Consider the following 16,028-nt stretch of genomic DNA (forward strand, 5'->3'; position numbering starts at 1 on the left):
AGGGTATGTTAGAGCCTACCAAGGAACCTTTGAAACCAGTATCTGCAGCAGAAAAAATAGCTTCAATAGGACAGACGCCTCCTGTATCACCAGAGATGAACACATGTACATCTGATCAGTTCCAGGTAAAAAATAGAGAGAGAAGGGGGAGGAGAGGAAAAGAAAGAATGAGGAAAACCATGGGATGCCTTGCCTCTACCTTCATATTTAAAATACCTAGATGGTGTGTTCAAAGAGACCTGCATGTAAAGGGCAGGTGTTCCTTGTGTCAGACTGAAGTCCTGCTCTTGGATCTACTTTCCATGTGTGACTGGAAGGGAGTCCCTATGATAAGACTGTAGCAGTTGGTGGCCAGCATTTAAGAGTCCTGATGATAGCTGCAATTTGCTTTAAAAGGCAGTGGACAGTTACTTTGACAAATTATATGTAACTTTACAGTTGTCCTTCCTCTGGCTAATGTTTTTCATCTTTGCTTTTTCTGAAGCTTATTGTAGGAGTCTGATAGAAAATGAGTTCAGGGGAGTTTAGGACTGAGCTCTTGAATTCCATTAATTCTGTTTTGTTGTTGTTGTTTTGATATTATGATGTTAGAAAACCACTATAATGCCACGCATGTTGCAAAGTGTGTGGCTGGCAACTAGCTAATGGGATATGCAGAGACATTTCATTTTCAGTGTCACTACAGTGCTACTCGACACATATTCAGAGAGTCAGCTGTGTCCCTCCTTAGTGCAGGTCTTGTTTAAGCAGTCTAGCATCTTTTGTTACCTGTTGTGCTTGTGACTTCTGATTGAAGGCATTCCAAAATGAATTATCCTTGTGTTACACCTAGCCTTAACACTAGGTACTTCTGGGTACAGTGGTTTCCTTGTGCTCTGCCATAGTGCAGAGCTCTAACTGTGTCAAGCTTGTATCAGAGGAGAATTTTTTTCATTGTGGAATAGCAGTATGTTAGTGGGCTCAGAACTGAGGTTGTTTTATATAGTAATATACATGTTTGGTGATGCTTCCTCTGCTGCTTCTCACAAATACTGTAGTGGAACTGAGCAGCTGAACTGGATATTAGAAGAGGTAACAATAACGATTATTGCAACCAGTCTGAGCCGAAGAAATCACTTATGTGATTTCTATGTATGAAAAAAAAAGTAGGAGAATTTCACTGGCTTTCTGCAGCATTCAAAGTTCCCTTTTTTTTTTACAAGGGGGAAAACAGATGAAACCATACACTAAACATAGTGTAGAGAGCTGCAAGATCCTGACGTAGCAGCATTTCTGGCATGTGCCGTTTTCTCAGTTGCTCGGCAGTTGTAGTGCTGAGTTCTGAAAATAAGAACCTCTATTTATCAAAGTGTCCTATTTTTTTTTCCATGCTAATTATGAATTTGTACTTTTGGGTACTCCTGCAGCAGAATTTCCCATTATTTGTCACAGTTTGATAATCCCTTCCTATAGCTTGTTTTGACAAGGCCATCTCAGTTCAATAGTTGTGGTCCATAAGTACATAAGCTTCTATGCTGTCTGTCTGCACTGCTGGCCCTAGGTTATTTTTTCCAAAAATACAAATACTAAAATAACCTTTTGGGAAAGAGATGAGTTAGACCTCTAACCATTAAGAATGCTAAGAGGCCAGAGTTAAGTGACATTCAGAAAGTTTAAGGGCATGAACGATCAATTATCTACCACAGAGACCTTCTTTCTTTCTTGGTCTCATCTTCTGTTAATATTTGGTGGCTTCTGTTTGCTTTTGGGAAAATCCAGCTTCACTTCACACTGTGCACACTGCCTCTTAGGAATATACAAGATTGTAATGGTATTAAGATGATGTGCTCGAACTTTGTTAAACATTTCATTAGGAGCTGTGCTATAAACGTTGGTAAATATGCAATGGAAATATTATAGGCAATTTTAGTGGACCCTGAAACTTCTTATTCTAAACACAGGTAATTTAGGTACAACAACATAGGTATCTTTAAGCTTAACTAAGTAATTACACGTTAACTGGGTAAAACTACTAAATTCCTCCATTTTCAGATGGCAATTGACATGATTGGCCTTTCTTATATTCAGAAACTTCAGCATATTGGCTTTCTTGAAAAGAGAGGCTCTAGTTAATAGATTCTTATGCTTTCCTTAAGGAAAGGAGAAGAGTTTTCCTCTGGAAGCCTGGCATTTATGCCACTTGTATACAAATCGGTGTCTGTGTGTGCGCATGTATGATTTCCTGCTGAGAGAATAACATTTTGGAAGAAAGACTATGATGATGCAAAAATAGGAGTGGAAAGAACGTTTGTAAAAACACCTTAGTTTTTTGGTTGTGGGCGAATAGGGGAAAGCATGCAGAGATGTAAAATAGAGAGAATTAGAAATCAAAAAAAAGGAGGGAGGGGAAGCAGCAAATGAGCTGTAATAATTTTTCCTAGTTATTATATAAACTCTGTGTGTTTTGGCTTCCTTCCCTGCAGAGGATCTCACTGGGTTGGTTAAGCTATGGAAATACAGTGGACAAATTTCCATATGAGCTGTTTAAGCTGTAAGGACAAGGTTTTCAAAATTATGATTTCTCCTCTCAAGCAAGTTAAGTTACTGACTGATCTATCACATTAGTTTATTATATAAAGATGACTTTTGTAGACTTGTTCTGTTTTATGTTTGAAGGTAGCGTCTAAATTCTTCTTTGATCTGTTGTTTATCTCGACAATTGGAGGGCTTATTTCTCTGTTTCTCTGTGCTCAAAACTGTAAGGCGGTAAACAGAATATGAAATAATCCCCTGATTACTGTTGCCTGTATCTAAGTATGATGTCTCAAAGGCTTCACAGGTCTGAAGTAAAACACTCTATCAGGGCACATCAGGTGTAAGAAAGAGTGGCTGCTCAAACAGGCAACCTTTGCTTGTGAAACCTGAGATAGGTACCCTTCTCTTCCACTTTACAGCATCTGCTATATTGGGCTTCTACACCATGGCCAAGTCATCAGGAAGTGGGATTAAAATATATTCCAGTGCTTGTTAAAAAGATTGCTGTCTGGAGTTAATGTTGACTGCTTCCTCTTGATTTGATACTGTTCTCTGGCTACCATAGTTTAAAAGTTTATTTACGTTTTACTCTTTGGCTTTTTTTGCAAAAAAGTTCTCTAGATATTTCTGCTCTTTTGATATTCCTTCAAAGCATCCTCTTCTGTCTACTTGGGACTATGTTTCTTTGGTAGAGCCTAGTGGTAGCTTTGTCACAGCATGCAGGATAACTTTGGGATTTCTTACCTGCCTAGTTTTGCTTAGTAAGTTTTATATTGGAATAGAAATCTACAGTGACCCAGACCTTTCTAGAAGAAAACTGCCAGTAATTCTTTTCTGCGGGTGCCTTATTACGGCACATCTGCATGCATGTAAGGTACTGAATTAGAGATCAGGTTATAATAGAAATGTGTACCTTGCACTTGCTGGCTATTAGGGACTGAACCTTAATTAAACCCCATGGGGTGACAGTCTTTAAAAACACTTTTAATTACATAAGGGACCATCAGGACTTCTAACAATGACAGATGCAAACTACCATATTATTGGCCACCAGCCAAAGGCTCCATCATGGAACTGCTCTCCAGTTATACATACAAGAAAGATCCAAGAATATATGTAGCTTTGTTGACAGAGTAAGAGAGAAAGATTTGCAGGTAAGAGATATTGCAGAACTTGCTATTCTGTCAGATGTGGCGGTCGCTTAAAGGTGGTGTCCAAGAAAAAATAATTTTCAGAACTGTTGTAATTTTGCCAATTAATATATGCAATAAAATGTATTAATTACTTCCACATAAACCTTTTTCTGAAGTGTTTATGATGCTCACTTGTGGGATCTATCTAAATTTTGATATTATATTTGTATTACAGGCCCTTCTGTTTTTCCCCCAGCTTTAAGACAGCAAAATAATTCCTTTTTTTTTTTCTTTGTTTAATTTTCTTTGGGTAATTATTGGCACAGACACAAACATTTACATTTTACTGCTTTAGATTATAAAAGCTTTTATATAATACCATTCTAAAATTACTGTGTGAAAACATCTCTCACTTTTATCAAAGTGAAATACGATGCAGTAAAACCAGCAGGCCTTTTAGTGTCCTCTTTCTCACTTCCTTAACATTCAGAGTAGTACTCTGAGAGCTGAGTATACTTTTTCATTTCTGTACTGTATCCTGTAATCTAAGATGGAGGGAGGAGTGAGAGCAGTTTGCCCTGTTTCTCAATATCCTTTTAGACTGGGTGCTTTTCCTTAAAGCATGTTATTAAAATACTGGTTGTAAATGCAGTAGTCTAGAAACCTTGCAATCTCTGAAAGACAAAACACTATATTCCCATCTGCAGGGCACATTCCCATTGTCTGAGATTTCAATGCTGTGTTCGGGTGTCCCAGTATAGTTAGTTTTCTTAGAGCCAAAGTCACTAGAAACAGAAGACTTTTCCTTTCTGTTTAATTGTCTTTTGCCTTTGCTCTCTCCTTTCACTTTGCTGTTGCACAGAGCAGGGCTTACCAGGATCCTGTGCAGATGGGGACTGATTTACTTGCCACCCCTCTCTTCTGCAAGTGGTTGAAGTCAGCAGAATGGCCTCGTTGCACAGAGCAGACTAATATACTTAGTATACTCTTACTGACTTGGAGTCAGATTCACACACACACCATTTTAGGAAGAATTCATCGCATCCTTTGTCCTCTCCTTGGCAAATCTGAGAATCAAGTTGTCATTAAAGGGAAAAGCTTACCCAGCCATTGGTATCACCTTTTCCGTGTGATTCTGTCACACTCATCAGTCCTGATTCAGTCTTTTGACACAAAACGTTGTGGGCATTTTCCTCAGTAAGTGAGAGTTGGTTAGAAGGTACTTTGTTTCAATTTGAGTTATTTTCCTCAGGGCAGAAAGCTACTGCATTGTCATACTGGCCTCTTTTTTTTTTTTTTTTTTTGTTTACAAATCTTTTTTAATGTTAATATATATTTAGATGTGACAAACTTTAAACAAGCTACTGATGATAGCGATCATTACTTCATCGGGTGTAGCTTCCACACTGTTAACATTGTGCTTCCATGCAAATCATTTCAATGCCAGTAATTTCATTACCAAAGTAAAAAGTGTAGCATCAGCTCCTTAAGCTCCATGGAGTGAATACTGTTCTAGTTGTGCTCAGTATTGGAAATATTTCCAAGTCATTAGGTAGGAAAGATTTTTCTAGGCAAGGCATTTACTATAAGGAAATACAGAAGTCTCCATCTCCCTTCATTTTTCTTTCTGTAAACATCTATCACCTAGCAGAAGCCTCTTACAGTTAGCTTAATTGTACAAAGGTTGCTACAGTCTTGATTTATGAATCTGCATATTTCTTCAGTGTTGGATAGTTGAAAGTTCTAAAACAAAAAAATTGAAGTCTGACTTTCTACAAAAGCAAAGACAAGGTATGTCTTGGCCACTGGAAGCTTGACAACTAGTGATGCATTTTGAATAAAGCTGCAGAGAACTTCCGCTGCTTTTCTTCCAGAAGTGTGATTGCTCTGTTAGAAGCTGAAGGCACATCCTTTCCCTGTGCTTCTTGATAATTGACTTCACTGGGGAGAGAGCAGAAACGTAATGCACAGAAGTAGAAAGATCAACCTATTTCAGACATTTCTGATACTGTCCCATCACTTTGTGTCCTGAGGATACGGAAGGACAGCACTTGCAAGTTACATTGCACCTGAACACGCTCTCTCTATAAAGCATGGACCCTGCTGCTTGCTTGATTTACCTGTCTGTGTGCAAAAGACATATTAAGAGGAAATGAAAAGGCAGCAAGGATGGGCTCCCAGAAGGAGTCAACGTTTCCATGCTCCTCTTATTCAAGCATTGTTACCTATGGTTTGTTTATATATTGGAATAAGTTAATTGTTAAAGGGTAAGAAGTCACAGGATTATTTTTTAAAGGGAGTGGAGTGAAGAGGGTGTTGATAGATTGTCCCTCACATGTAGCGATTATGTCTCCTAAAAGCAAAACAAACCACAAGAATGATGGGCTCTTTGATGGTTAATAACTGATTTTTATATATAATCAGGACAAAGCATGGATGTACAGACAGCTTTCACTAATAATCCTATTCTCAATTTGCCCTATAACTATGTATACATAACTTTTTATGCAAAATGCCTCATCTTCCATGAGAGTAATAGTAGTTTAACTTTCAACTATGCCTTAAGGTTTTTTTATCCAATTGGTATGTTTTAGTTAATTTGCAAATCCTGTTTGAGTTAGAAGCTACCTAATCTGTACTGTTCAGAATTTAATGAGACTTCCTGTGGTAGAACAAATCTAGTTTGAATTTTTAGTGCATATTATGAAAATACACACCTCCCAAAAGTTGGGGCTTGCTCATTTAGTTGTCTTTTTAGTATTTAGATGCTAAAGAATCTGTTGTTTGAACTGCTTTGCATTGTTGTAACCTGAACTGACTATAAAATCTGATTTCTGACTTTTCAACTCTAGGAATCTCTACCACCTGTCCAGTTTGACTGGAGTAGCAGTGGCCTTACTAACCCTTTAGATGGTACGTCTCTCCGTAGAGCCTCTAGCACCAGAGCTAGAGATAAGAAAGCTACAAAGTTCAGACAAACATCTATCTGCTGATTTATTTATTTTTTAAATATATACACACACACACACATATATATCTATAAAAAAATATATATAGTATTTATTTCTTACTCCTAACTTTGGAAATTCAGGCTTTCTTTCTGATTAACTGTGCCCCTGAAGTATTATGTAGTCTGAAAAATACTAAGTTGTTTATTATTTTAGATTCCTGCCATATGCTAGTGACACAGTGGCAATATTAACACTTCATTATATACACAACTGCAGATTATAATGAAACTCTGAACAAATGAGCATTTTAGATTGACAAGTTTTACTTGTTAAAAGTATTTTTCACCAGTAAACTATCTCTTTACACATCCTTTGAATGACAAACTTGTGTATAGTGGCTACTTCAAAGCACAATATTTTAACCATAAACTGTTTGCAAAAGATACACTTCTTGAGCTGAAAGTTTTCAAATTTACAGATAATTTTATATTTCAAAATGTGACTTCATCTGTTATCACTTTTGCTTACACTACAAACTTATTTGTATCTGTAAGTGTATATCGTTACCACATGAAAGACCCTTCACCTATGTCTATTTTAATAGCAAAGTGAGTTGTGCCATCACCTCCAGTCTCAGAAATGTAAGTGCATGCAAAGGAAATAAAACAAGTTTTGGAAACTTGTTTGATTGACAGACTAGAAACCTGTAAAGAAACTGATACCTTTATGAGGAGCCTGCTAACAGCAATTAATTCAGGACACAAGTTGTTCAAAAGCAGGCTGAAATAAAGTGCATCTCTTACTGCACTGGTGTTGCCTCACGGTGTTGTTTCAGAACATGTGGGATGTAAGAGCTTGGATAGCAATATCATGGTGCTGAAGGAAAGCCTGGATGGACCCTCTTGCTGTTGTCTGGTGTCTAATTACTTCAGTCAATCATCATACTTTCTTTTTAACAAACAACTTTAAAATGTATCTTGGTTTGATTTCTGTTTTAGTACTAAAGGGGAACAGTATAATTTACCAGTGAGGAGCTGAATATAAGAGTGTTGTTTGTTACCCTGTGCTCACACTGCTTGAAGACAATGAAAATTAATAGCAGATAATGATAATTAATAGCTTAAAGCTGCTAAATAAAACTTTAAAGGTTTTTTTCATTCGTTGCTATTTGGGGATCTGCTAAGTTTTCCTGATGAAAGAATGGCTTTCAATTTCAGTGAGGGGAGAAAAAGCCCACTATATTCTAACTATCAATTGACCTATATATTGTTTCCCTTTAACTGATCACATCTTTCTCTCTGGGTCGTGCTGGTTCTCTTTCATTTTTAGATTGAAATAAATATATCTATTTTAAAGTTACTAGTGTTGATTTCCTTGCTGCATTGTACATGAGGAAATGTGCACTGAATTAAGCTGTTATTTTAGAAGGTACAAACTAATACTGTAAGCATTGTTTTCATGTCAATTTTAAATTGCGTACTGAGTACTAATTATAACTTGCATGTTCAAGTGTGTGTCTTACCCCTTTTTACACATAAACCCCTCCCTTGGCTTACCTTCTATATGGCTGCCTACCAACACGGTCACTGAATTTCAAGCTAGTGGAGGTTCCACTCTTCTGAACCTTGATTTCTTTGGGCCCGTGGATGACAGTAGCTCTAGCAGCACCACCACAATCCCAGGTCAGCAGAGTGTTAAAGCCACAAAAACTTACTAAAAGCATGAGCACATCACTTGACTTTCCTATAAACAAGGAGAAAATTTATGTTGCGTTTCTTTAAAATGTCTTTCTGCTGCATTTTTCCTTTAATCTGTGTTCTGTTTTCTGATGTTTTGTATTGAATGCAAAGTATTTAAAAGGTACTGTCAGCTCTGTATTTGTCACCTGCTGAAGGAATGAATGGCTCTTATGCTCTTGCAGATAGGATGTTAAAACACTTGTTTCAAATGAGAAATTTTGCAAGTTAACTTTTCTAAGCACTTAAGAAAAATCAAAAAATGTTGTAGATGTGATGATTCCCCAAAAATGAGGCTTGCTCTCTCTTCTGAATAAGTGTCTCCAAATTATGGGATTATGATGTTATTTGGAAGTTATGTGTGAATGTAAAGTTATGGGGCTTAACATATCGCAACCCTGCTGGTGTTTGCTGCTACCAGGAGGCTGTAAATTTTTTCGTGTGACCTACTAATATTAATGATAAAGTGAAAAAAGTGTTTTAACAACATTCATAATAAAAAACAAGGATAGTTGCATGTTTGTGGGACATCAGAAGTTCATGAATGTTAATTATAAAACCACAGCACTTTATCTGCAATTTAATCCCTTAGAAAGAGACGAAAACACCACTCTCTCCATTGAATAATACGTGAAAGTAATTGAATTCATTTATTGCATGGTTTTGACATTCTCTGAGTATTTTCACGAGCTTGTGAAAACCTACATTTTTAATAAATTTCTACAGGAATTTAAGGGAATATTTGGGGATTTATCCCAGTGCATAGGTTCAGCAGATAAGGCAAATACTCTTCAAGTGCAATGCCTGAAGCCATGATAATCACTTTCTTCATAGGAAGGGTTTTTTCCTCTTAGTGTTTTTAATTTAAAAAATCAATTTTTAAGAGGTTTGGGGTTTTCCCACATTTCAAATAAGTGCCTATAATTATTACTGTATTTTTTGTTTTTAAAAAACTGCTTTTTTGGTTTTGAAATCTGATCATTGAAGGTAATTTTATGGCATCACATTCCAAATTTCTTTTTATTCCACCCTTGAGAAATGTCATTATTAGATGAAAGATGGCAGTTTTGTCGTGGAAGTGATAGGTAGCAAATTCAAGATTCTCGAGTCTTACAGATTCTTTAGTAAGTGTGTGCAAGCGTATCGATGTAAAAGTCATCAGCACCCAGTACGTGTACTGCTCGTGCAGTTGGGTATGTTCTTGTGTTCTGGTGGTGTGCCCACTTGAAGTGATTACTGGACGGATATTCTTTTAGCCTTTAATTGCATTTTTTTTTTTACATCATTGTTGTTTGATCAAGTTACAGGTATTATCACCTACCCTGGTATGCCCTATAGTGCCTTTTTTTTTTTTTCTTGGTTTTGGCTTTTCTTTCCTCCTGACTTGTTTCTGGGAAAGTCATTTGTTTCTTGGCTTGCAGCTCGTGTGTTTGTGTGTGTGTTTAGGAGCTTTGTGTGGGGTTTGGTTGGCTAACTTTCCTTCAATATCTCATTAAGGTTTTGCAGTGCTTTCCTTAAATATTTGTAATCAGCTGAATAAAATGGAGAATATGCAACTCTTAAAAATAACTAAAATAATTGAAAGATAAATTGTTAGATCATTTGGCTTAAAGAGGAAACTTTTATCAGTAATAGAAGTTTGTTTGTTCCCTGAAGTCCTTAATTTTACTTAGGATAAATTTACGCTGTATTCCTCTCAGTCTGATTTCAACAGTAGCCAAAATCACTTTTTATTAAAATTTGCGATCTACGTCATGAACAGGGAGTTACTCGTTGCTAGTATGTTCCCACAGACTTAGTATATTGTTTTATTTTTCACGTTGATAGTTTAACATAAATGTAGCTGAGTATGAGGTGCCTAAAGAATTGAGCAGTGACATCGCACTACAATGAAAATTAATTCAGGACCATAAATGTGAATATCTAAATGATGTAACTTTTAAGGTTGCATTTAACATTTATTGCAGAGTTGCACGTCAAAGGACTCCTTGTTTCAATTAGTTTTACAATTTGTACCTTAATGGGATTTCACAGGCTTCTGCAAGTCAAAGTGTATTTCTTCAAGTTTTTCTCTCCCTGTTTGAAAGTGGATATTTTATGGAATAGCTGAGCTTTTTCCTATTTCCAAGTTCTGTAAACATCTGACAGTACTTAAAGTCTTGGTATACTGGTCTCAGGAGAGTACATATTTTGATGTTTTGCTTGAAACTGGATGAAATTAACTTTAAAAATCCAGACTTTAAAAATGTAGGTTGAAAGGATAATTGATTAATTTCTAATCAGCTCGTATTAAATGGAGCAAATCTTCCCCCCCCAGCTCCTGCAGCATAACCATATGATTTCCTTAATTTTTCCTTTTGGTCAGCTTATTTTCCTAACAATGAAAGAATACTTAACTTGTGCACAAATGATGAATGGCCAAGACATTGCTTGGGGAGAGTTCATGCAAAGCAGACATGAGGATTATTAACCTTATCTGTTTGTGCACATAGTACTGGAGTTACCGGGTGGAAAAGGCAGGACAGTAGGCACGGGCATTTTTTTAATTTATTTAGTAATCTTTTGGTATTTCAGGAGTACTTATAAAAGTGTCTTGATCTAGGTGAGGAAACTGGGTAAAATCATCAGCACACCAGTTTATAAATGCTATTTTTATATTGGGTAGCTACATGGGACCATCGTGTCCAAGTATTTGCAGTGTTTGTTCTGCAGTAGTATGAAATGCTTCTGTGTTGTCCAAACCAGCTGGAACTAGTGTTACACTTGTTTAGAATGCAGGTGTCTGTAGCACATGATGCTTCTGTACAAAAATTATATGCTGTTTTTGAAAAAGATTTATAATTGTGGATGGCAAATATGCAGACTTCATTTAAACCCATGAAGCATAAAATATCTGAAACTAACTAGAGGAGTATCACCAACTTAAATGCTTCTGAGCAACAAAATGTGTTGTAACAGTCTTTCCTCTTGATTTATTTTGATAATTCTAATTCCTAGAGACTTTTTTAAAGAAAATGTACTTAATATCTGGAAATTCTACAGCTACTTCCTACTGAAATGTGATGCTTGATATTAAACAGGTAGAATTTCATCCATACATATGTATTTTTTGGATGCAGGTTTGCATTGTTTTGCGTAGTTTTCAGAATGACCTCTGCTGATAAAATGTGAAATCCATTTGCAATGTAAGTGATGTCAAAATTCAGCATCTGACTTAAGATATCTGAAACTAGGAAATCAAGGCTGAAACATCCAAATACTTGAGGCTTTATAAATACTTGAAAAGGAAGCATAGACTAAAAGTTTTGGTAGCATTATACATATTAGTATGTAACTTCTTTAATGCCATTCCACTTGTATGTATCATAAAAGCTGGTTTTCCTCACACCTAAAAAAATTTTTAACACAACCTCTTGTGAAAAGCAAGATACTAAATGCACTCTTATGCATGCAAGTGTTGTGTGTAATCCCTCGTTAGAGAGTTGGTCCTTGTTAACATGCAGCATTCTTTTAATACAAGCAGTTGAGTTGAAGTAATTGAAACAATCTATTTTAACCCAGCTGACACTATTACAGGTGTTTCACTCTAAAAGATAAATTTGTTTTGTTTACTCTTAGACTGAGACCTTGTATGCCAGACTTGATCCAATGTGCATGTGTTTTGTAGTACAACTATAAAAAAACTACTGAAAAAGGGTGGGGAGGGAGGGTGGCGTTTTAGAGACACAGACGTGTTCTGTCATGTTCTTTTCATGTATCTTAATTATAAATAATTCAGATGTTTACAGAAAACTGTCTCTGGCAGGTTGGTTTGTGGCTAATTATGGCTATACTTGCCTCCAACCATCACTGATTATCATTTTATACTATAAGGTGTGGATCCTGAGTTGTATGAATTGACAACCTCAAAACTGGAAACTTCCAATGCAAGCAACAGAGTGACTGATGCGTTTGCAAGACTCATGTCCACAGTGGAGAAGGCAAGCACATCCACAAGGTAAATACTCTTTATTGGACTTTTTTCTTCGTTTTCTAAGGGTAACACGAAATGTGAGGAGTGAATGTGTGTGCCATTTTAGGTCAGAAGTTCTTGAATGATCAAAAGGCTTAAATTTAATAATTAAATTAAAATACAAAATTCATAGTACTGTAGATGATATTTCAAATTACCATAGAACTCTAAAATAAGATGGGAAATCATGAGCTGAAAGAAAAAGATCACCAGAATGTAAGTGGAAAACCTAGAGCTAAAGACGGAACTGGAAGAAGTGACTTGCTGAAGAACAGAGCTGACTCCTAAGAACAGAAGGGTAAACTGAACCATGCAGTTCAGTGACCTAGGACTTTGACAGAAGACTCTCCTCGGTCCTCTGTGTAATTTATAGATAAGAAATGTTCCACAAAGTAAAATGATAAAACTGACTAATAATTATGACAATATTTGTGCCTTCCCATAGATTTCCAGCACCTGTCAAAACTTCAGTGACCAAACATCAGATTCATTTTGCTGTTGCAAGTTTAGGAATGAGCCTGTAGTTGGTTTAGGATGTCCTTTTCTGCTTCATGGATCTCGTGTGAAGTTCTTCTCTACTTTTTTTTATAGGTAGAGTCTATATAAAAGGCTTTAGATGTCAAATGTCTTCCTCTAAGTCTGGCCTGTTGAATGGGTGCAGAATAGTCTTTCCACTTACAAGCTTCTATTCCTTGGGCTTATTTTTTGAATTGTGTATCTTAGCAGTAGGACCCTGGACTGTCTTAACATGTAGTTAATGTGTATGCCTATTAAAGAATCACTGAGGGATTCTTGCCAAATATTTCTGTTGTTGAGGAAGTGCGTGCCTCAACATGCAACAAATATTAGTTGCCTTGCAACTAAAAGATAGTTAACATAGCCTCACTCATAAGTGAGATTTAGGGTTTATTCAGCACTCTAAATAGATGCATTTCTATGCAGCATAGCACTTAGAGAGGAGGCATGGTTGAAGGGAGTTGTGGTAAATGTAGTGATTTGTAATGGTGGGACAGAGCTGGCTTTGACTAAAATTGTAGTTTTCAAGAGCGTTTTTAAAACATGCTCTTTCCTTGAGAAAACTGTCTTGATAGTTTTCCTGCAGTGAAAATGTTCAAAGTGAACACTGAATAAAAAAGATCAACAAGCCATGAAATTTTAAGGGAGAACCAGTAGAGGGAACTCCATGCTTCAATGCTGATTTTTGTGTCTTGGCTTCTGGATGGCCTATTTTTCTACGTGTGGAGTGCATAACCTCTTCAGAAGATACACTAGTGGGAAAGTTTGACTTTCACTAATTAGAAAATATAGTTACAGTAGAAATATTTTTGTAAGGTATTCTAAGTCTAATTCAAAAGTAACCACAAATTCACAGCAGGACATACAAACTCCAAATGTGTCTTAGTTATTTTATCTCCACTCATAGATTTGTACCTGCTTGCTTGCTTTAAGATATCTTTTTCTTTGGACACTGCAAAGGAACAGGGAAGTCTGCTTTGCTGAAATGAATGTTGACCTTCATTTTTGAGTATTGTTGGTTTTTTGATATGAGTTTGGCTTATTTCAGTACTTCCACAGTGCACTTGAAAGCTCTTACTTGCACTGTTAAAGCTCTCTCTATCCAATGTCAAAGTTCCGGAGAGCATTGCTTACTGATAGGAAGAGGTTCTAGATCTGTGTTGTAGTAATATGTCAGGCTGTAGGAGGCGGCTGGGGACCTCAGACTTGGTGATTAAGTTCGGGTACACACATGAATTAGCTGTTTTAAAGCGGCTTTTTTCAGTGTTCAATACATTTTGTATGTTCTTGTCAACTCTGACTTTTTTTTTTTTTTATTTCAAGTGTGTTTACTTTTTTGATTTCATGCTCTCCAAAAGAAAAACGGTCTGTTTTTCAAGCTAGAAGCCTTCAGAAATTTGAGACGGTCTTATCTCAGCAGTATGCCAAATATGTTGCAGTATGTTAGCTTTTTCTAATAAAATTGTTTTTCTTTTTTTATTATTCTTTCTTACTCAACTGGAGACTTTAAAATAGGAGTGACTGGGTACAGCCAGCTCAGCAAGGATGGCATTCATGCACCAACCTGGAAATATGGACTATTAGCCATTCATGATAACTGATTAGGGAAGATGTGGCCAGTGTCAACTTCAGGCTATCCCTGTCTGTCTAACTTGTCTGAACTCAGGATCTTTGAGGATAAAACTTAGAGTGAAAATACCATTGTTTAGCTGTAGGAAGCCATGTGAAGAGTTGACTTTGTCTGAAATAGCCCCGTCTTTTGCTTGCAAACCCATCTCTTGAAGCTGGAAAGTCAGTTTCTCAGAATAAAAGTGTTGGGAGAGGAAGGGAAACATCTCCCTTCAGCTTGAGCCTGAAACCTTGACGGCAGCAGTAAGCATTGAAGGTCAGGGATCCAGTACAACATTCCACTGAGACTCTGCAGCCTTGCCTGGTTCTATAGAACTGGCAGAGATCAAAAGTTTATCTGCTGTCTTTTTGAAGGAAAGCAGAGCACTGATACCTTTCCAAGAAATGGCCAAACCCCTCATTTAGACTGGAAATACTCTTTGTGGGCAGTGTTGGAAGGAGCAGGCTAACTCTTAATTACAGGATGATTTTAAAGTGCATTTCTCTAATCAACTCATTGTTGCTATTAGAGCCTGGCCTTGCTGGTGCTATCCACAAAACCCTTTGCAGACATGAGAGGTGACTGAAGTCCTGAAAGACTGAACGCTGCAGGAAGGGGCTGGAATGCAAAACAGAACAGTAAGGTGTGAGTGATGCATCACTAAAGCATTCCGTATTTCTTTCTAAATTTTCTTCCAGCAGCTTCCCTGCCTGTCTGGCTAATTTCTTGCAGCTTAGTGTTAACATGCCTTTGAAAAGGAAACTTTGTGCCAACAGGTAGAGGGACTTGCAATTACTTGCTTGGGTAAGGGCATCCCCTCTGTGTGGGGAGGAACTATAACCTAGTGCAAGAGGAGAGATGGAGGGGGGCAAAGTGTTCTGTAAAAGGTAGTTTTAATACCTGAATAGGCAGGGACCCTGTTTTGAGCCAGGACTGTGTCCTGTAATGGTTTAGTAATCAAAAGTTTTGGTTCCCAAGCAGACGGAGGTAGTACAGCTGCTGCAGACAATCCACTTAGGTGTCTGTTCTGTAAGCTACAGTAGCTAGAAGTTAAGAGTGCATGAGTAGAAGCTCTGCAAATGGCCCTCCACAGACCAAGGTTTAGCAAAAGAATCTCTTGACAGTGGGAACGTCTTCAGCAAAAGTGGTGACTGAAATTAATGGACGTGACATGGTTCTTTCTTTTGCCTCTCTCAAATGGCATCACAAGCTATTAGGCCATTTGGTAAGTTTTAAGGGTAAAAACAGTCTGCAGTGATGATGCTACTTTGTCTTTTAAGTTTAGAGAGTTAGTGAGTAATTCTTTAGGGTTTGCCCTGGTGATATTTGCTACCAAAGGTGCTGACTGTTACCCAGAAAGGGTACTTGCAGTGTCCAGTTTTATTGTCTTCTGGAGGAACCTGCCCCTCTCCATTGAGGAATGGAGACTTTAGGCTGTCTCATCCCTCTCTGCACTGAGATGATTTAAAAGAAGGGTTTTAAGCCTCATTACTATTTGATGGTATCTGTAGATGTAACTTGGTTGTTGTTAAATAACGTTTGCTGTGTGGTGTGTTA

General features: G+C 37.1%; 1 protein-coding gene across 1 annotated transcript in view; it reads left to right on the plus strand.

Moving 5' to 3' along the window:
• The window catches only part of AFTPH (aftiphilin), a gene marked incomplete at its 5' end in the record, with an annotated part of 35,350 nt that overhangs the window by 16,932 nt on the left and 2,390 nt on the right, over positions 1–16,028 (plus strand). Inside the window, 4 exons of the mRNA XM_081997301.1 lie at positions 3–125; positions 6,500–6,560; positions 8,197–8,280; positions 12,208–12,331. Of these exons, the coding sequence (XP_081853427.1) occupies positions 3–125; positions 6,500–6,560; positions 8,197–8,280; positions 12,208–12,331 (392 nt within the window). The remainder of the gene's footprint in view (positions 1–2; positions 126–6,499; positions 6,561–8,196; positions 8,281–12,207; positions 12,332–16,028) is intronic.

The sequence above is a fragment of the Phaethon aethereus genome (assembly GCF_964289735.1).
Source record: "Phaethon aethereus genome assembly, chromosome: 3".
NCBI lineage: Eukaryota > Metazoa > Chordata > Aves > Phaethontiformes > Phaethontidae > Phaethon > Phaethon aethereus.